This window comes from Oncorhynchus mykiss, chromosome 23 (genome assembly GCF_013265735.2).
Source record: "Oncorhynchus mykiss isolate Arlee chromosome 23, USDA_OmykA_1.1, whole genome shotgun sequence".
NCBI classification, from domain to species: domain Eukaryota; kingdom Metazoa; phylum Chordata; class Actinopteri; order Salmoniformes; family Salmonidae; genus Oncorhynchus; species Oncorhynchus mykiss.
Window position 1 is genome coordinate 35990989 of NC_048587.1, and position 23190 is coordinate 36014178.

Consider the following 23190-nt stretch of genomic DNA (forward strand, 5'->3'; position numbering starts at 1 on the left):
TGCAATGAGAGGATAAACGGTGTCAGGCAGGGAAACAGGCACAGCAGAGTAACAGGATCTTGAATAATCATAAATGGCTAGAATCGTGAACTGACTGAGCAGAGATTACGATCTGGCAGAGGGGAAGTGGCAGGACTGAGTATTTGAAGAGATCTTGATTATGGAATGAGTTGCAGCTGGTAGGGATCTGCTCTGACTCCAGCACACCTGGCTCCAACCACACAATCACACAGAGAGGGAGAGTGTACAGGGGGAGTAACTGCAGGTCAAGAAGACCCCGGATGAACACCAGAGGGTGTAGCAGGAGCAGATGTGACAGTAACTGAGCCAGGTTTGTAGGCCTCATTGCTTGCAAATTTCTGCCCACAAATGTTCTATGGGATTGAGGTCAGGGCTTTGTGATGGCCACTCCAATACCTTGACAACTTTGGAAGTATGCTTGGGGTCATTGTCCATTTGGAAGACCCATTTGCGACCAAGCTTTATCTTCCAGACTGATGTCTTGAGAAGTTGCTTCAATATATCCACATAATTTTCCTCCCTCATGTCGCCATCTATTTTGTGAAGTGCACAAGTCCCATAACATGATGCTGCCACCCCGGTGCTTCACGGTTGGGATGGTGTTTCTCGGCTTGCAAACCTCCCACTCTTTCCTCCAAACATAACAAATGTCATTATGGCCAAACTGTTCTATTTTTGTTTTATCATACCAGAGGAAATTGCTCCAAAAAGTACAATCTTTGTTCTCATGTGCAGTTGCAAATGGTAGTCTGGCCTTTTTATGGCGGTTTTGGAGCAGTGGCTTCTTCCTTGCTGAGTGGCCTTCCAGGTTATGTTGATATAGGACTCGTTTTACTGTGGATAGAGATACTTTTGTACCGGTTTCCTCCAGCATCTTCACAAGGTGCTTTGCTGTTGTTCTGGGATTGATTTGCACTTTTCGCACCAAAGTACGTTCATCTCTAGGAGACAGAACGCGTCTCCTTCCTGAGCGGTATGATGGCTTGGTGGTCCAATGGTGTTTATACTTGCGTCCTACTGTTTGTACAGATGAACGTGGTACCTTCAGTCGTTTGGAAATTGCTCCCAAGGATGAACCAGACTTGTGGAGGTCTACCATTTTTTTCCTGAGGTCTTGGCTGATTTCTTTTGATATTACCAGGATGTCAAGCAAAGAGGCACTGAGTTTGAAGGTAGGCCTTGAAATACATGCACAGGTACACCTCCTATTGACTCAATTTATGTAAATTAGCGTATCAGAAGCTTCTAAAGCCATGACATCATTTTCTGGAATTTTCCAAGCTGTTTAAAGGCACAGTCAACTTACTGTATGTAAACTTCTGACCCACTGGAATTGTGATACAGTGAATTATAAGTGAAACAATCTGTCTGTAAATAATTTGTGTCTACACAAACTACTTGTGTCATGCACAAAGTAGATGTCCTAACCGACTTTCCAAAGCTATAGTTTGTTAACCAGAAATTTGTTAGACTGGTTGAAAAACAAGTTTTAATGACTCCAATGTAAGTGTATGTAAACTTCTGACACTGTATATACAGTACTTAGTCAATGTGCAGGGGCACTGGTTAGGTAATATGTACATGTAGGTAGAGTTAAAGTGACTATGCATAGATTATAAACAGAGAGTTGCAGCAGTGGAAAAGAGGGGTCTGGATAGCCCTTTGATTAGCTGTTCAGGAGTCTTATGGATTGGGGGTGCGGTAGCAAAGAGAACAATTGACAATTTTTAGAGCCTTCCTCTGACACCGCCTGATATAGAGGTCCTGGATGGAAGGAAGCTTGGCCGCAGTGATGTACTGGGCCGTACGCACTACCCTCAGTAGTGCCTTGCGGTCGGAGGCCGAGCAGTTGCCATACCAGGAAGTGATGCAACCAGTCAGGCAGGATGCTCTCGATGGTGCAGCTGTAGAACCTTTTGAAGATCTGAGGACCCATTCCAAATGTTTTCAGTCTCCTGAGGGGGAATAGGCTTTGTCGTGCCCTCTTCACGACTGTCTTAGTGTGTTTGGACCATTCTTGCGTATGTCTATGTCTGGTGTGTATGTGTGTGTGTGTGTGTTTGGTACCTTTTCATAGCGTGTCTCCATACAGAGGAAGATGAAGTAGGCTGTAGCGCACGCCAGACATCCCTCCATGTAGGACTGGCCTCCGACCTTCTCTGCCTCCGCATAGTAGGTGTTCAATGTCTTTACTGTGTCCTCAAACAGAGTCCGCTCGATCTACACACACACACACATCCACGTAGGCGCACACACACACAGTTAGCAAATCAGCACTATTAGAGTGAATGCTCCATCTGTCAGAAGACTGCAACACAAACATACACACACACACGCACATACACGCCCACGCCATATGTATACCAGCGTGAGACTTTTATGTGACACTGTGTGAGCCATGATACACAAGCTGTTCTTCCACCACCTCAGGACACAAACACACACACACACACGCAAGCCCACACAAACACACAAATACACACACCACCAGGCACATTCTGTTCTCCCAAAATACCCTTTATTCTATCGATTTAGAAATACATGCGTCACTTGTGGCATTCAAGGATGGACAAAAGAACCTTGAAAGGCTCCAATTCTAGGAATGTGAAAACAAAGTGAAGTCATATGTCTGTGTCTGTCTCCTTCGTGTACCTGCCTGTGTGCATGTGTGTGTGTGTGCTCACCCTGCTGCCCAGCTCAGAGGGGAACTTGATCTGGAATCGGCAGACGGTTCCTTCGCTGTAGTCTCTCTGGATGAACACCTTGGTGGCTAGAGACGGACTCTGCCTCAACTCCTGAAGGTTATGGAACTGTGAAGGAAGAGAGAGAGAGTAGTACGAGAGATATGGAAGAGGGGGGGTGTCAGAAAAAAAGGTGTGAGGAAGAGCGAGGAGGGAGATACAGAGAGAGGAGAGAAATAAAGACATGGGAGATACAGAGTGAGGGGAGAAAGAGAGAGATGGGAGAGACAGGAGGAAGGGGAGGAACAGAGATTGTCAAGGATCAAGGAGCCAAAACACACTGACAAAAATTAAAATTGAGAAAATACTGCAATGTTAGATCGGTCTTATACTGCCCTTCAGCCATTGAATGAAAATACAGTGCCTTGCGAAAGTATTCGGACCCCTTGAACTTTGCGACCTTTTGCCACATTTTAGGCTTCAAACATAAATATATAAAACTGTATTTTTTTGTGAAGAATCAACAACAAGTGGGACACAATCATGAAGTGGAACGACATTTATTGGATATTTCAAACTTTTTTAACAAATCAAAAACTGAAAAATTGGGCGTGCAAAATTATTCAGCCCCTTTACTTTCAGTGCAGCAAACTCTCTCCAGAAGTTCAGTGAGGATCTCTGAATGATCCAATGTTGACCTAAATGACTAATGATGATAAATACAATCCACCTGTGTGTAATCAAGTCTCCGTATAAATGCACCTGCACTGTGATAGTCTCAGAGATCCGTTAAAAGCGCAGAGAGCATCATGAAGAACAAGGAACACACCAGGCAGGTCCGATATAATGTTGTGAAGAAGTTTAAAGCCGGATTTGGATACAAAAATATTTCCCAAACTTTAAACATCCCAAGGAGCACTGTGCAAGTGATAATATTGAAATGGAAGTAGTATCAGACCACTGCAAATCTACCAAGACCTGGCCGTCCCTCTAAACTTTCAGCTCATACAAGGAGAACTGATCAGAGATGCAGCCAAGAGGCCCATGATCACTCTGGATGAACTGCAGAGATCTACAGCTGAGGTGGGAGACTCTGTCCATAGGACAACAATCAGTCGTATATTGCACAAATCTGGCCTTTATGGAAGAGTGGCAAGAAGAAAGCCATTTCTTAAAGATATCCATAAAAAGTGTTGTTTAAAGTTTGCCACAAGCCACCTGGGAGACACACCAAACATGTGGAAGAAGGTGCTCTGGTCAGATGAAACCAAAATTGAACTTTTTGGCAACAATGCAAGACGTTATGTTTGGCGTAAAAGCAACACAGCTCATCACCCTGAACACACCATCCCCACTGTCAAACATGGTGGTAGCAGCATCATGGTTTAGGCCTGCTTTTCTTTTCTCTGCCCCCTTGAACTTTGCGACCTTTTGCCACATTTCAGGCTTCAAACATAAAGATATAAAACTGTATTTTTTTGTGAAGAATCAACAACAAGTGGGACACAATCATGAAGTGGAACGACATTTATTGGATATTTCAAACTTTTTTAACAAATCAAAAACTGAAAAATTGGGCGTGCAAAATTATTCAGCCCCCTTAAGTTAATACTTTGTAGCGCCACCTTTTGCTGCGATTACAGCTGTAAGTCGCTTAGGGTATGTCTCTATCAGTTTTGCACATCAAGAGACTGACATTTTTTCCCATTCCTCCTTGCAAAACAGCTCGAGCTCAGTGAGGTTGGATGGAGAGCATTTGTGAACAGCAGTTTTCAGTTCTTTCCACAGATTCTCGATTGGATTCAGGTCTGGACTTTGACTTGGCCATTCTAACACCTGGATATGTTTATTTTTGAACCATTCCATTGTAGATTTTGCTTTATGTTTTGGATCATTGTCTTGTTGGAAGACAAATCTCCGTCCCAGTCTCAGGTCTTTTGCAGACTCCATCAGGTTTTCTTCCAGAATGGTGCTGTATTTGGCTCCATCCTTCTTCCCATCAATTTTAACCATCTTCCCTGTCCCTGCTGAAGAAAAGCAGGCCCAAACCATGATGCTGCCACCACCATGTTTGACAGTGGGGATGGTGTGTTCAGCTGTGTTGCTTTTACGCCAAACATAACGTTTTGCATTGTTGCCAAAAAGTTCAATTTTGGTTTCATCAGAGCACCTTCTTCCACATGTTTAGTGTGTCTCCCAGGTGGCTTGTGGCAAACTTTAAACGCCACTTTTTATGGATATCTTTAAGAAATGGCTTTCTTCTTGCCACTCTTCCATAAAGGCCAGATTTGTGCAATATACGACTGATTGTTGTCCTATGGACAGAGTCTCACACCTCAGCTGTAGATCTCTGCAGTTCATCCAGAGTGATCATGGGCCTCTTTGCTGCATCTCTGATCAGTCTTCTCCTTGTATGAGCTGAAAGTTTAGAGGGACGGCCAGGTCTTGGTAGATTTGCAGTGGTCTGATACTCCTTCCATTTCAATATTATCGCTTGCACAGTGCTCCTTGGGATGTTTAAAGCTTGGGAAATCTTTTTGTATCCAAATCCGGCTTTAAACTTCTTCACAACAGTATCTCGGACCTGCCTGGTGTGTTCCTTGTTCTTCATGATTCTCTCTGCGCTTTTAACGGACCTCTGAGACTATCACAGTGCAGGTGCATTTATACGGAGACTTGATTACACACAGGTGGATTGTATTTATCATCATTAGTCATTTAGGTCAACATTGGATCATTCAGAGATCCTCACTGAACTTTTGGAGAGAGTTTGCTGCACTGAAAGTAAAGGGGCTGAATAATTTTGCACGCCCAATTTTTCAGTTTTTGATTTGAAAAGTTAGAAATATCCAATAAATGTTGTTCCACTTCATGATTGTGTCCCACTTGTTGTTGATTCTTCACAAAAAAATACAGTTTTATATCTTTATGTTTGAAGCCTGAAATGTGGCAAAGGGTCGCAAAGTTCAAGGGGGCCGAATACTTTCGCAAGGCACTGTATATTGATCATACACCAAAAACCCGAGGTGCCTTATTGCTATTATAAACTGGTTATCAACATAAGTATAGCAGTGGTATACGGTCTGATATACTACAGCTGTCAGCCAATCAGCATTCAGGGATCGAACCACCCAGTTTAGCCAATGTTTTCACACCAATATACCACACCCCCTCGGGCCTTATTGCGTAAATAGACAAAGCAGCTGGAAGTGAATGGCGTCACCACACACGTGCACGCACACACACACAATACTGCATTAATCTGTCCACAACAGTGCATGCTCAGCTATCGCTGCCATTACATAACTTCTCAATCAACAGCACAATTATAGTAATAGACTAAATTAAGAGGAACCACTTCAGAACAGTGTGCCGAAGTCAACTATATTACACCAAAATATTCAATGGCTGTGCATCCCAAATGGCACTTCATTCTCTTTATAGGGCACAACTTTTGACCAGGTCCCATAGGGCTAGTGCTCTATATAGGAAATAGGGTGCCAATGGAGCGCAGTTATATACTTCAGGTTTGGAGAGGGTGAGTGAGCCAAAGTCAGCTTGTCCCGTGAATATTATAGGATTATTACCCTCTCTGTGATGAGAGGAGTCAGAGACAAGGGGTCCACAAAGTTTCTATTCATAGAAGAACACAAGGACAGCAATCTAACATGAGTGTGTGTAATTTTTACCTAAATTCCAAAGTGTTTGCTTAACACAAGTGTTGACGTTTAAATATTATATTTGACAAAGTATTACTGTGTGTTTTTTTTGCCAAGGACTGATGGGGCGGCAGGGTAGCCTAGTGGTTAGAGCGTTGGACTAGTAACCGGAAGGTTGTGAGTTCAAACCCCCGAGCTGACAAGGTACAAATCTGTCGTTCTGCCCCTGAACAGGCAGTTAACCCACTGTTCCCAGGCCGTCATTGAAAATAAGAATTTGTTCTTAACTGACTTGCCTGGTTAAATAAAGGTAAAATAAAAAAAAAAAAATTATATTGATTCTTGCCAATATGTTGGGAGTTGCTAAGGCTAATGAATCTAACAACAATGATGTAGCATAAAAATACGTGATCTTAGAATGAACATTTGAGCTTCGACATTCACTATCTGTTCTACACTCTGAGAAATAAGGATACGTTTACGGTACCGTATTGTTCCTGGAGTTACAAAAACATCAAACTACACAAAATGTACCTTCAGAGGTACACATACAATCTCATGTTTGGTACCTTTAAAGGGTACATGTGCAGATAATCTAGTATAATGGTAAAATTTCTTACCCAATGTTCTGAATATAAAAGGTACAATCATCACACACTCTCAAAAACCACATCCATCCTCATCATATTTTCCAGCATGCTCTATTGCAAGTAGATTTTTAGAATTGTTTGTTTCAATGTGTGTCTTTGCATGCATATTGATTGATTGATCTTATGCTACACAACGATAAATAACATCCCCACTGGGCACAAACTGGTTGAATCAACGTTGTTTCAAAGTCAGTAATGTAAACTGTTGTTTTAAAGGATTATGTCATCATGGTAACCAATTTTCAACAGACAAACCTTGTATAAAATACACTGAAATTGTACCTTGAAAGAACGTCAGATCTTACATTCACTGTTGCTATCGAAGACATTCCAAAGGGTAAGTTTAACAGAACAAATTAAATATAACCATACTTTATATGTCATATTTCATAAATTATACTATTTAGGCCTATATAGCATTTGCGATGTCATCAACAGCTATTGTTTCAATTCAACCCAGGGTTCAACTACAAATAGACAATACATATACAGTAGGCCCAGGGTTTCAAGCTTTGGTTGATTTATCTTCAATCTTAATCTTCAAGTTAATAATTTATTCAGTTCACGTCTCCATCGCAACCAAAAATCTAAGTTAAATAATAGGACTAAATCAAATCCAAATTTAAAAGTGCATTTAAAGTTTGAATTGATTTGATTTAGTCCCATTCTTTAATTCAGATTTTTGACAGACAAAATGAGAAGAGAAAAAACAGAAAATCACATTGTAGGATTTTTAATTCATTTGCAAATTATGGTGGAAAATAAGTATTCGGTCACCTACAAACAAGCAAGATTTCTGGCTCTCACAGACCTGTAACTTCTTCTTTAAGAGGCTCCTCTGTCCTCCACTCGTTACCTGTATTAATGGCACCTGTTTGAACTTGTTATCAGGATAAAAGACACCTGTCCACAACCTCAAACAGTCACACTCCAAACTCCACTATGGCCAAGACCAAAGAGGTGTCAAAGGACACCAGAAACAAAATTGTAGACCTGCACCAGGCTGGGAAGACTGAATCTGCAATAGGTAAGCAGCTTGGTTTGAAGGGGGACCTAGTGAATGACCTGCAGAGAGCTGGGACCAAAGTAACACAGCCTACCATCAGTACCTATGCAGCCAGGGACTCAAATCCTGCAGTGCCAGACGTGTGCCCCTGCTTAAGCCAGTACATGTCCAGGCCCGTCTGAAGTTTGCTAGAGAGCATTTGGATGATCCAGAAGAAGATTGGGAGAATGTCATATGGTTAGATGAAACCAAAATATAACTTTTTGGTAAAAACTCAACTCGTCGTGTTTGGAGGACAAAGAATGCTGAGTTGCATCCAAAGAACACCATACCTACTGTGAAGCATGGGGGTGGACACATCATGCTTTGGGGCTGTTTTTCTGCAAAGGGACCAGGACGACTGATCCGTGTAAAGGAAAGAATGAATGGGGCCATGTATCGTGAGATTTTGAGTGAAAACCTCCTTCCATCAGCAAGGGCATTGAAGATGAAACGTGGCTGGGTCTTTCTGCATGACAATTTTCCCAAACACACCGCCCGGGCAACGAAGGAGTGGCTTTGTAAGAAGCATTTCAAGGTCCTGGAGTGGCCTAGCCAGTCTCCAGATCTCAACACCATAGAAAATCTTTGGAGGGAGTTGAAAGTCCGTGTTGCCCAGCAACAGCCCCAAAACATCACTGCTCTAGAGGAGATCTGCATGGAGGAATGGGCCAAAATACCAGCAACAGTGTGTGAAAACCTTGTGAAGACTTACAGAAAACATTTGACCTCTGTCATTGCCAACAAAGGGTATATAACAAAGTATTGAGATAAACTTTTGTTATTGACCAAATAGTTATTTTCCACCATCATTTGCAAATAAATTCATAAAAAATCCTACAATGTGATTTTTGAGATTTTTTTTCTCATTTTGTCTGTCATAGTTGAAGTGTACCTATGATGAAAATTACAGGCCCCTCTCATCTTTTTAAGTGGGAGAACTTGCACAATAGGTGGCTGACTAAATACTTTTTTGCCCCACTGTAAATGATTAACTTGAAGATTTGAAATCAACCGAAGCTTGAAACCCTAGGGCTATATTTATTGTCTATTTTTAGTTGAACCCTGGGTTGAATGGAAACAATAGCTGTTGATGACATCGCAAATGCTATATTTTTAAACTGGATATTGAATTATGTTTGATTGTCAACGCATCCAAATATCAACATTTGAAGGACATAAGCAGATTTTTGTTTTAAGGCTATCCCAAACCTTAACCCTTACCTTAACCATTCGTAATGAATGCAGGCCCTTAAGATCTTGACGTTAAAACTGCTTAAGGCAAGGGGGCACTATTTTCACATCCGGATGAAAAGTGTGCCCAAAGTAAACTGCCTGCTACTCAGGCCCAGAAGCCAGGATATGCATATTATTAGTTAGTAGATTTGGATAGAAAACACTCTAAAGTTTCTACAACTGTTAGAATTATGTCTGTGAGTATTACAGAACTTATTTGGCAGACGAAACCCCAAGGACAAACCATCCAGGAAAATAATTTTTTGAGGTCACTCTCTTTTCAATGAATTTTCTATGTGGATCTAGATTTCAAAGGCACTTGCTTGCAGTTCCTATCGCTTCCACTAGATATCAACAGTCTTTAGAAATTGGTTGATGTTTTTCCTTTGAGAAATGAAGAAGTAGGACAGTTCAGAACGAGGGTTGAGTCTAGTGTACTGTTGTGGTTGGGGCGCACGACCTGAAAGCTCACTCCACTTTGTTTTCGTCCGGTATTGAACACAGTTTATTATTTCCGTTTAAAAATACCTAAAGTTGGATTTGGAAAGTTGTTTGAAATGTTTGGATCAAGTTTACAGGTAACAAACTATATTAGATACTTTGTAGTCATGTAGCGCAAGTTGAAATCTGTGTTTTTCTGGATCAAACGCGCCAAATACATTGACATTTTGGAGATATAACGACATAATTTATCGAACAAATGACCATTTGTGATATTTAATGGACATATTGGAGTGCCAACAGAAGAAGATCTTCGAAAGTAAGGCATGAATTATATCATTATTTCAGACTTTTGTGTCGCGCCTGGCGGGTTGAAATGTGATTTTCTTGTGTTTGTTTAATGGGGTGTTGTCCTCAGATAATATCATGGTTTGTTTTTGCCGTAAAGCCTTTTTGAAATCTGACACTATGGCTGGATTAACAAGAAGTTCATCTTTAAACCGATATATAACACTTGTATGATTCATGAATTATTATTATGAGTATTTCTGTTTTTGAATTTGGCACGCTGCTATTCCACTGTGTGTTGTCAAATCAAACCCGTTAACGGGATTGGCGCTCGAAGGGATCACTAAGAAGTTAACGCCTAAACCTAACCCTAAACACTTCGAAATTTGACGTCTGAAACAACTTCGAAATTTGACGTTTGAGGTTTGAGAAACATGGATGAATGTCTAATTCTGACGTGTGACTGTGAGAGCTACAGTAGTTGGTCTTCTGACTGGAACCTCCCATTTCACCACCTTCATCTAAAACAGGCAGGTGAAAGCATCCAAACACAATACAGTACAGTCCCCTTATTGTCTTGATCTCTCAGACGCTAGGGGTAATATCTGTCTGTCTGTCTGTCTGTCTGTCTGTCTGTCTGTCTGTCTGTCTGTCTGTCTGTCTGTCTGTCTGTCTGTCTGTCTGTCTGTCTGTCTGTCTGTGTTGGTACCACAGAGTGTTTCAAAACAGAGAGCAAACATATCGGTATGTTCCAATCACAGTTACTTATATCACACACACACCCATCCATTAAAACACACACCCATCACAAATCTTGTTGACAATGACATAACATTATTGTGCTACAATCATTGCAACAGATCAAACTCAGTGATCAAGACATCAAGACATCATTAAGACCTTATTAATAGTGATGTAATTACCATGGTAATTACTTCGTCCTACACTGTTGCTAGGGGAAGCATGAAATAATATGTCCTAACAGCAACGGAAACAGGCCTAAATACAGAGATAGAGATGGAGAGATAAAAATAGAGAGAGCGGGGGGGAAGATAAATAATTAAGAGACGGAGCAGAGAGAGAGAGAGAGAAAGAGAGACAGAGATGACTATGGGTTTGCAGGCATACAGATATCAATCAGTACCTTCTATTTTCCTAGAAACACAAAGCTCTGTACAGTCATATCAATATCGACCGATAGAACTGAACTGCAGACAGCCTGCTAACAAACTTTCTCCTCATTGCCATAGGTTTACAAAGAGTAACTTTACATGCTGTTACAACACAAGACATTACAAACAGTCATTGCAGAATGTGTAAGTGATCTCTCTGTGAATTATACCAATGACCTTAGCGCTCTGCTCCTACCAACTGAGCTAAACTAGAACCTCTAATGTAGCAGAGGTGGTTTGGTGAACTACGCTCGCATGACTAACATTGCCTTAGGTCTGAGGAATCATGTTAGCTCACAAAACATTGTTAGGTGACTGGGGCTCAAAACCATGTTCGTCATATTCATTGGAGACCATGTAATCTAAACAGTAGGCTAAGTAGGTTTGGCCTACTTTTGAACTGACAACAGAAGCATACACACACACACACTTTCTGTGCTCAGCTAACCGCCCAGGAGGAAAGCTGCATTTGTGCATCCGTAAGCATGCCACTAATCATGAACACACACACATACAGTAGATGCCTCCAAGGCCACTACTCATGAATTTATAATCTCTGCATTATTTCTCATGAAATTCCAGAGGGGAAAGGGGGAGAGAGAAAAAGGGAGCCAGGCTCCGGCAGTCTTCAATTAGTCCCATGAGATTAGTGTTTTTTCTCTACCTCCATCCTTCTGTTGCTTGTTTACCACAACAAGCGTTCTTCTTTCCTCGATGTTGCCTTTTTGAGTGATGAGGTAGCTACAGGAATTTGAATAGTATGAAATACAAAGATGTTATGAAGCTTGAAATTGAAACTATAAATGGTATTGTCAAGCTGCATATTATAGATATATTTCATGTACTTGATCAGGGGTCCGGTTAACGCAGAATATCGCGTTTTTCCTTGCAGAAAAAATATATAAAATGCATAAGAAATATCTTGCTACGTTTTGTAAATGCAGATCTAAAATGTGTCTAATCGTAATTTCTGCTTGGCATCAGACCAATTTTGTGCTTCAATTGCACTTCTCCACTCCCATGAGAATTCACGAACATCTGAATCATACGTAGCTACATTTCTATGGTGCTCTTCTCGGCGTAGCCTACTTTTCTTTGGTAAAATACAAGATTAACTTCAAGCAAAACATGAGGAAATGTACACTACATGACCAAAAGCATGTGGACACATGCTCATCAAACATCTCATTCCAAAATCATGGGCATTAATATAGAGTTGGTCCCCCCTTTGCTACTATAACAGGGCTCCCGAGTGGCACAGCGGTCTAAGGCACTGCATCTCAGTACTAGAGGAGTCACTCCAGACCCTGTTTCGATCCCGGGCTGTATCACAACCGGCCGTGATTGGAGTCCCATAGGGCGGCACACAATTGGCCAAGCATGTCAAATAAAGGTTAAATAAAAATAAACGGCCTCCACTCTTCTGGGAAGGCTTTCCACTAGATTTGGAAATATTGCTGTGGTCACTTCCTTCCATTCAGCCACAAGAGCATTAGTGAGGTCGGGCACTGATGTTGAGCGAATAGGCTTGGCTCGCAGTCGACGTTCCAATTCATCCCAAAGGTGTTCGATGGGGTTGATGTCAGGGCTCCGTGCAGGCCAGTCAAGTTCTTCCACACCAATCTCGACAAACTATTTCTGTATGGACCTCGCTTTGTGCACGGGGGCAAAAATCATGCAGAAACAGGAAAGGGCCTTCCTCAAATTGTTGCCACAAAGTTGGAAGGACAAAATCGTCTAGAATGACATTGTATGCTGTAGCGTTAAGATTCCCCTTCACTGGAACAAAGGGGCCTAGCCAGAACAAAGAAAAACAGCCCCAGAACATTATTCCTCCTCAACCAAATGTTTTAGTTGGCACTATGTGTTTGGGCAGGTAGCGTTCTCCTGGCATCTGACGAACTCAGATTCATCCGTTGGACTGCCAGATGGTGCCGCGTGATTCATCACTCCAGGGAACACGTTTCCACTGCTCCAGTGTCCAATTGTGGCGAGCTTTGCACCACTCCAGCCGACGCTTGGCATTACGCATGGTGTTCTTAGGAGTGTGTGCGGCTGCTCGGCCAGGACCATTTCATTAAACTCCCGATGAACAGTTCTTGTGCTGACGCTGCTACGAGAGTCAGTTTGGAACTCGGTAGTGAGTGTTGCAACCGAGGACAGGAGATTGTTACGTGTAATGCGCTTCAGCACTCAGCGGTCACGTTCTGTGAGCTTGTGTGGCCTACCACTTCACAGCTAAGCCATTGTTGCTCCTAGATGTTTCCACTTCACACTAACAGCCCTTACAGTCGACCGGGGCAGCTCTAGCAGGGCAGACATTTTATGAACTGACTTGTTGGAAAGGTGGCATCCTATGACAGTGCCATGTTGAAAGTCACTGAGCGCTTCAGTCAGGCCATTATACTGCCAATGTTTGTCAATGGAGATTTCATGGCTGTGTGCTCGAGTTTATACACCCGTCATCAATGGTTGTGGCTGAAATTGCCGAATCCACTAATTTAAAGGGGTGTCCACATTATTTTGTGTATATAGTGTAGCTGGCTACATTCTTTCTATGATAAACATTCGAAAAATGATGGCCATACTTTTTCTTTGTAAGCTTGTGTGGCTGCCAGCCTAATAGTGTTGCACTTCTGTTGTCATCTGATGAAAATGAAGCTATTTTCTGCCAAATGTGTTGCCCTAATGTATTATTATTTTGTGAAGGAAAACTATAGTTGCATACCCCTGATCACTCTATTGAATAATACATTTAAAAAAACACTTGACTTTCAAAAAAAAAAATGCAGGTGAAACAGTTTAAAATGCTGGTTTCTGAATTCTAGTGTGACCCCTGTTGGTAATAGGAATCCATGTACTGTTCCAATTGTTTTACTTCAAAGTATAAAGACATGCGTTCACTCATAATGAACACAGAATAAGGTTCTGATCTTCTCATTGGCTGAGATTCTTCCTTAGCCAATTTCTAATAGATACTACTAACACATACTGTATGCACAACACTTGTCTTAAAAACCTCTGAGCGGTTCTGGACTGACATTCTGGTGTACAAAGCGCTCTTTGAACGTTGTAGGATACCGTCCCTTATAGTGCCAGAAAGACCCATCTTTCTGCTCTCCGCTCCCAATCTCTCAGCGGAGCTGACTTGAAGTGTCAAGTTTCAGACCCCACATTTGTATAGGGAATGAAGTGTCAAATGTTCTGACCTATCCAGACAAATAATCAATTTGCTCTTCCTCTGAGCGACTGAGCCAAGCCTGTGTGATGGCATATAAACAGTGACAGTCCAGCCTGTGATATTCTCAGGCGGATCCAGAGCTCTCAACATGCAAACATACTAAATAATTTCATAGAATTTAAACAAGACCATTTTCTCTTGGTCACAGACAGACAAAATCACCTTGTGCTTAAAGCTGAAGTTGTAACGAGTCTGTACACATTGAATGGTGTCTCTGCGCCGCTCAGTGGATGCTTAGGAGAAAATTCTCTGTTGTAAGTTATATGAAATGGTGCCAATATTGTACTGTCCCTTTGTATAAGCATATTTATTTTAGTTATAAAAAATGTAATCTTATAGTAAGTTGTTTATAATTTTATTGTTACTATATTTAGAAAGCATAATTTGTCACGCCCTGATCTGTTTCACCTGTCTTGGTGATTGTCTCCACCCTCCTCCAGGTGTCTCCTGTTTTCCCCATTAGTCCCCGGTGTATTTATCCCTATGTTTCCTGTCTCTCTGTGCCAGTTCGTCTTGTTTTGCCAAGTCAACCAGCGTTTCTCCTAGCTCCTATTTTTCCCAGTCTCTGTTTTTTCCTAGCCCTCCTGGTTTTGACCCTTGCCTGTCCTGACGCCGAATCTGCCTGCCTGACCACTCTGCCTGTCCTGACCTCGAGCCTGCCTATCCCCTGGTACTGTTTGGACTCTGACCTGTTCACTGAACCCTTGCCTGTCCTGACCTCGAGCCTGCCTATCCCCTGGTACTGTTTGGACTCTGACCTGTTCACTGAACCCTTGCCTGTCCTGGCCTCGAGCCTGTCTATCCCCTGGTACTGTTTGGACTCTGACCTGTTCACTGAACCCTTGCCTGTCCTGACCTCGAACCTGCCTATCCCCTGGTACTGTTTGGACTCTGACCTGTTCACTGAACCCTTGCCTGTCCTGGCCTCGAACCTGCCTATCCCCGGGTACTGTTTGGACTCTGACCTGTTCACTGAACCCTTGCCTGTCCTGACCTCAAGCCTGCCTATCCCCTGGTACTGTTTGGACTCTGACCTGTTCACTGAACCCTTGCCTGTCCTGGCCTCGAACCTGCCTATCCCCGGGTACTGTTTGGACTCTGACCTGTTCACTGAACCCTTGCCTGTCCTGGCCTCGAACCTTCCTATCCCCGGGTACTGTTTGGACTCTGACCTGTTCACTGAACCCTTGCCTGTCCTGACCTCGAGCCTGCCTATCCCCGGGTACTGTTTGGACTCTGACCTGTTCACTGAACCCTTGCCTGTCCTGACCTCGAGCCTGTCTATCCCCTGGTACTGTTTGGACTCTGTCCTGGTTTATGAACTCTCGCCTGTCCCCGACCTCGAGCCTGCCTATCCCCTGGTACTGTTTGGACTCTGACCTGTTCACTGAACCCTTGCCTGTCCTGGCCTCGAGCCTGCCTATCCCCTGGTACTGTTTGGACTCTGACCTGTTCACTGAACCCTTGCCTGTCCTGGCCTCGAGCCTGTCTATCCCCTGGTACTGTTTGGACTCTGACCTGTTCACTGAACCCTTGCTTGTCCTGACCTCGAGCCTGCCTATCCCCTGGTACTGTTTGGACTCTGACCTGTTCACTGAACCCTTGCCTGTCCTGACCTCGAACCTGCCTATCCCCTGGTACTGTTTGGACTCTGACCTGTTCACTGAACCCTTGCCTGTCCTGGCCTCGAACCTGCCTATCCCCGGGTACTGTTTGGACTCTGACCTGTTCACTGAACCCTTGCCTGTCCTGGCCTCGAACCTGCCTATCCCCGGGTACTGTTTGGACTCTGACCTGTTCACTGAACCCTTGCCTGTCCTGACCTCGAGCCTGTCTATCCCCTGGTACTGTTTGGACTCTGTCCTGGTTTATGAACTCTCGCCTGTCCCCGACCTGCCTTTTGCCTACCCCTTTTGGTGTAATAAATATCGGAGCGTAACCATCTGCCTCCTGTGTCTGCATTTGGGTCTCGCCTTGTGCCCTATATAATTATGTTTGGGTATGTCTATTTAGGCAGAAATCAACATTTTGCCCTACTGTATCATTCAAGAGGAACAGGCTGCTTGGAAACAACAAAAACACAGACTATTTACAGAAGAAACCAACTGTGCAATACTTTTCTTTTCTTGTTAAAATGTTACAAAAGAAAAAAAACAGGCTAGTTACACAACAGTAACTGCACGCATTCACACACGCAAGGTCACACACACACACACACACACACACACAAACACAAATTACATTATTCCTTAGAGGGGACTGATTGGAGAGAACAATTACTAGATCATTACACATCGCTTCTGTTTTCTGTCTCACTGTATGGCTCGCTCTCTCCCTCCATGCCTCTCTCCTTTCATCCCTTTTCATTGGCCTCACCTCCATCTCTCCTCTTTCTTCCTCTGTAAGCAGAACTCTCTATCTACTTCAGTCTATGTCTGTCTGTCTGGGTCTCTCTTCCTCTCACTCGGTCTGTCTGTCTCTCAATCTCTCGCCTGTGTAGTACTGTGATCCTCGCTTCAGTTCATCAGTGTGACAGTGTGCCTCAGTGTTGTCTCAGACATGGTGTGGACCCTGTCAGCAGGGTATACAAGGCCCCCCACACACACTGTGTGTGAAATATTCCATGACAGTCAGCATACAAGGACCTTGTATAGAAGGCACCCTTTCCTTCTCAACAACCAGCTTGGTATGACTGTTTTCCTCTGGATGTAGTACCCTGCAATTCTTGTCAAATTGCAAGATATAACAAACAAGATATTATTATTATGACCACAGAACAGCCATTGTCATTTAATCTCAGAGTTATATTTAATCAAACTAGTCTTCAGTTGTGGTCTAATAGGAAACAACTCAGCATTTATTCTTGACTCAACATTTAGTCAAGATTGTTCTAGGCCACTGACTCAGGCCTATATGAGACTGTGTGTGTGTGTGTGTGTGTATGTGTGTGTGTGTGTGTGTGTGTGTGTGTGTGTGTGTGTGTGTGTGTGTGTGTGTGTGTGTGTGTGTGTGTGTGTGTGTGTGTGTAAAATGTGCTGTTCATTTGAGACTCCAGTGGCTGATGGTAACAAACTGCAGCAGCCTGTTCACATTAAATATGTCATGGATAATTGATGGGCTTGGACATGATATGTGTCGCCAGTGTGTGTGTGTGTGTGTGTGTGTGTGTGTGTGTGTGTGTGTGTGTGTGTGTGTGTGTGTGTGTGTGTGTGTGTTTGCGTGTGTGTTTGCGTGTGTGCTTGTGTGTGTGCTTGCGTGTGTGCTTGCGTGTGTGTGTGCTTGCGAGTATGCATGCACATGATTGATGGAACTTGGACAGGACTGCTGGCAGACCACCAGAGAAAATCAGCACAGCTCTGCCATCGACTCCAAGGCCTGGAAACACAAAAGATCAATCTGACAGCTCAGCACTTAGCTCCACTGCCTTACTTACAGCTACACATGTTCAGACACACATGCACCCGCTCTCACACACAGACTACACAAACTGTGCTCCACTAACCAGTGGGTCTGAGAGAACACACACACACACTCACAGTCTGACAAGGGCAACAATTGTGCTCATTAAAGACAGCAAAGATCTTAACACATTATGCCTCATACACACACACACACACACACACACACACACACACACAGTGGGCCAGGCCAGACAGTGAGATTCCCTGAGGCGAAACACTGAGTCACTGGCCTCAGCTGAGGCCTCACAGACATACAGTACAGTAGACTGTGACAGCTCTGAGCCCCACCCATCTATAGAGGATAGAGGAGTCAGAACAACACCCAAGGACACTAAGTCTGTGTCCAAAATGGCAACCTATTCCTTAGTGCCTGCGTTGCAGTAAAAACAATCATGTTGGTGTGAGTTTATCCACGCACTTCTATGTGCATGTGGATTTGTTGGTTAGAGCATGGCGGTAGGAACTTAAAAATTAAGGGTTAAATTCCTGCAAGAATTACACTAAAAATGCATACATTTACTGTACTGTTTGGACAAAAGTGTTTACAAAGTGGCATGTTATTGCTTTAATACATTTTCTAAACAATGATTTGTCTAACAGGGTAATATAATAATAAAATAGGCCACTCAGCTAACCCACTTACCAGCAACAAGCTGCACAGTGAGTGGATAGATTTTTACAGTAAGTACAGTACCAGTCAAAAGTTTGGACACCTACTCATTCAAGGGTTTTTCTTTATTTTTTCTATCTTCTACATTGTAGAATAACACTGAAGACATCAAAACTATGAAATAACACAAATGGAATCATGAAGTAATTAAAAAGTGTTTAACAAATCAAAATATATTTTACATTAGAGAGTCTTCAAAGTAGCCACCCTTTGCCTTGATGACAGCTTTGCACACTCTTGGCATTCTCTCAACCAGCTTCATGAGGTAGTCACCTGGAATGCATTTCAATTAACAGGTGTGACTTGTTAAAAGTTAATTTGTTGAATTTCTTTCCTTCTTAATGCGTTTGAACCAATCAGTTGTGTTGTGACAAGGTAGGGGTGGTATACAGAAGATAGCCCTATTTGGTAAAATACCAAGTCCATATTACAGCAAGAACAGCTCAAATAAGCAAAGAGAAATTACAGTCCCTCATGACTTTAAGACATGAAGGCCAGTCAATACAGAAAATGTCAAGAACTTTGAAAGTTCCTTCAAGTGCAGTCGCAAAAACCATCAAGCGCTATGATGAAACTGGCTCTCATGAGGACCGCCACAGGACAGGTAGACCCAGAGTTACCTCTGCTGCAGAGGATAAGTTACCAGCCTCAGAAATTGCAGCCCAAATAAATGCTTCACAGAGTTCAAGAAACAGACACATCTCAACATCAACTGTTCAGAGGAGACTGTGAATCAGGCCTTCATGATCAAATTGCTGCAAAGAAACCACTACTAAAGGACACCAATAATAAGAAGAGACTTGCTTGGGCCAAGAAACACAAGAACTAGACATTAGACCGGTGGAAATCTGTTAATGGGTCTGATGAGTCCTAATTTGAGATTTTTGGTTCCAACTGCTGTGTAGTTGTGAGACGCAGAGTAGGTGAACGGATGATTTCCGCATGTGTGGTTCCCACCATGAAAAATGGAGGAGGTGGTGTGATGGTGCTTTGCTGGTGACACTGTCTGTTTTATTTAGAATTCAAGGTACACTTAACGAGCATGGCTACCACAGCATTCTGCAGCGATACGCCATCCCTTCTGGTTTGTGCTTAGTGGGACTACCATTTGTTTTTCAACAGGACAATTACCCAACACACCTCCAGGCTGTGTAATGGCTATTTGACCAAGAAGAAGAGTGATGGTGTGCTGCATCAGATGACCTGGCCTCCACAATCACCCGACCTCAACCCAATTGAGATGGTTTGGGATGAGTTGGACCGCAGATGGAAGAAAAAGCAGCCAACAAGTGCTCAGCATATGTGGGAACTCCTTCAAGACTGTTGGAAAAGGATTCCAGGTGAAGCTGTTTGAGAGAATGACAAGAGTGTGCAATGCTGTCGTCAAGGCAAAGGGTGGCTACTTTGAAGAATCTCAAATATAAAATATATTCTGATTTGGTTATTACATTGGTTAACTTCTTATGGGCAGCGTCTCACCTGGCCAACATCCGGTGAAATTGCAGACCGCGAAATTCAAACTACAGAATTATAAATATTTAACTTTCATAAAATCACAAGTGTAATACATCAAAATAAAGCTTAACTTCTTGTTAATCCAGCCGCTGTGTCACATTTCAAAAAGGCTTTACGGCAAAAGCACACCATGCGATTATTTGAGGACAGTGCACCGCATACAAAAGCATGAAAAACATATTTCAACCAGGCAGGTGCACCACGAAAGTCAGAAATATCGATATAATACATGTCTTACCTTTGATGATCCTCTTCTGTTGGCACTCCAAAAGGTCCCAGATACATCACAAATGGTCCTTTTGTTTGATTATGTCCTTCTTTATATCCATAAAAACTCAAGATTAGCTGGCGCGCTTCAGTCAATAAGCCACCCAGTTTCTCTCCATCAAAATGCACACAAAATGAATCCAAACATTACTAATAAACTTTTCCAAACAAGTCAAACAACGTTTATAATCAAACATTAGGTACCCTAATACGTAAATAAACAGTAAAATGTAAGACAGAGAATCTTTACGGTCTTTACCGGAGAAAAATAACAAAGAACACGCTCTCTTCCACACGCTTGGTAACACTACAGCCAAATTGGGAGCCACCTAGAAAAACTATAATTTCTGGCAATTTTCTGCATGAAACTCTTTCTAAAGACTGTTGATATCTAGTGGAAGCCCTAGGAATTGCAATCTGGGAGGCTTTCGCCTTATAATAAAAGTGACAGCCATTGAAAACAGTGGTAGGCTGAAAACATTTTTCTGGGGGATGGTTTGTCCTCTGGGTTTCACCTGCCATATCAGTTCTGTTATACTCACAGACATAATTTTAACAGTTTTAGAAACTTTAGAGTGTTTTCTATCCAAATCTACTAATAATATGCATATCCTAGCTTCCTACCCAAGAGAGGTTAACACCTTTTGATTACTACATGATTCCATTTGTTATTTCATAGTTTTGATGTCTTCACTGTCATTCTACAATGTAGAAAATAGTACAAATAAAGAAAAACCCTTGAATGAGTAGGCGTGTCCAAACTTTCGGCTGGTACTGTTTGTATCATGTACCCTTCTTGGAATTGAACCCACGACATGACTAGTGCCGTGACCTTACCAACTGAGCCACAGAACCACACTGAGAAGGAACATGCGCTTTGTGTATAGAAATCATCACTGGACAGTACTTCACCTTGTAACATAAATTAATAGTTGCAACCATGCCAGTCACCCTGTCACATAGTGACATCAGCCCTGCTGGCCTCAGCACTGCTAAGCATTACAACCTGCTATAACACAGACACACACAGCCTCTCTCTCCGTCTCGCTCTCTCTCTCTCACACACACACACACACACACACACACACACACACACACACACACACACACACACACACACACACGTTGATGCTGTTAGAGGAAGCTGTTCGTGATCGAGCGTGCAAGCATGTGTGTGCATGTGTGTGTGTTGCTGTTAGTTAGATGAAACAGCATCACAGCACATCCAGGCTACGGAACATAGGCCGTTACAATCCTGTACAGATTAGAAATTGGAAATGAGCATTCAAATCCTATTTAGTTGCTATGTGTGACCAACCTGGTGTCGAACACAGATTAGCATCTCAGTGTAAGCCCACTGAGCAAAAGGCAAGTTATCACAAGTCTTCAGATCTTTGGCAAGGTTACTCATCAGGTGAGTATACTTCGCCTAACCAACTCCGCTACAATTAGAAACCATGCAGTTCTCAAACCCTGTCCTGATGGATGCTATATGGAAACAGTGACTGTCATATATCCTTGTTGACATCTTGTTAGTACAGTGACCATGACTGCTACTGTACTTGTTGGAGGCACAGCAAGGTGACAGTCAGATGCAAACTTCTCTACATCTCTAATGATCCACTGAATCTCATGTAATATTCAGCAATCTCTGCATAACAATGTATTGAAATTCTCAAAGAATGTGTGATGAGAAATATGACCACACGAACACACACGTACACACACAGCTCTGCCGCTGTCCATGGTGCTGATCATGATACAGTGGAGTAACCACTAGGTGCGTGCCCGCAAGCAAATTGGACTGACTCACATTCTAGAGCTAGATGCATATATTATTACCAAACAAAAATATAAATGCAAAATACAAAGTGTTTGTCCCATGTTTCATGAGCTAGAAAAAAAAGATCCCAGAAATGTTCCATACGCCAAAAAGCTTATTTCTCTCAAATATTGTACACAATTTGTTTTACATCCTTATTAGTGGGCATTTCTCCTTTGTCAAGACAATCCATCCACCTGACAGGTGTGGCATATCAAGAAGCTGATTTAACAGAATGATCATTACACAGGTGCATCTTGTGCCGGAGACAATAAAAAGCCATTTTAAAATGTTCAGTTTTGTCACACAACGCCACTGATGTCTCAAGTTTAGAGGGAGTGTGCAATTGACATGCTGACTGCAGGACTGTCCACCAGAGCTGTTGCCCGAGAATTTAATGTTAATTTCTCTACCATAATGTTGTTTTAGAGAATTTGTCAGTACGTCCAACTGGCCTCACAACCACTGACCACGTGTAACCAAGCCAGCCCAGGACCTCCACATCCGGCTTCTTCACCTGCAGGATCGTCTGAGACCAGCTTCCCAGACAGCTAATGAAACTGATGAGTATTTATGTCTGAAATAAAGCCCTATTGTGGAGAAAAACAAATTCTGATTGGCTAGGCCTGGCTCTTCAGTGGGTGGGCCTATGCCATCCCATGCCCAGCCATGGCTGTGCCCCTGCCCAGTCATGTGAAATCTATATATTAGGGCATAATTTATTTATTTCAACTGCCTGATTTACATAAATGAACTGTAACTCACTAAAATCGTTGAAATGGTTGTATTTATATTTTTGTTCTGTAACGTTATATGTGCTTCGTGGATACCGGAATTTACTATTTTTGTGACATTCAGTACATACTCTAGGCTATGCAACCGGTATGTGTGTGGATGAGAAAGCCACCATCATATTTGGTCGATCGGTAAAATATGATGTTTGATGCAGTTTGCTTACAGGACTGCCTCCTTGCTCTTGAACCCCGTTTTCCGTCGTGTTAAAACGGGCCTCCCGCCACGG

General features: G+C 42.6%; 1 protein-coding gene across 2 annotated transcripts in view; it reads right to left on the reverse strand.

The window, feature by feature from the left end:
* The window catches only part of LOC110502661 (golgin subfamily A member 7B), a 50365-nt gene that overhangs the window by 26895 nt on the left and 280 nt on the right, over positions 1–23190 (reverse strand). For both annotated transcript variants that reach the window (XM_021580872.2, XM_021580871.2), the window contains exons 2-3: positions 2706–2831; positions 2089–2241 (exon numbers count right to left, since the gene is read on the reverse strand). In XM_021580872.2, the coding sequence (XP_021436547.1) occupies positions 2089–2241; positions 2706–2831 (279 nt within the window). The remainder of the gene's footprint in view (positions 1–2088; positions 2242–2705; positions 2832–23190) is intronic.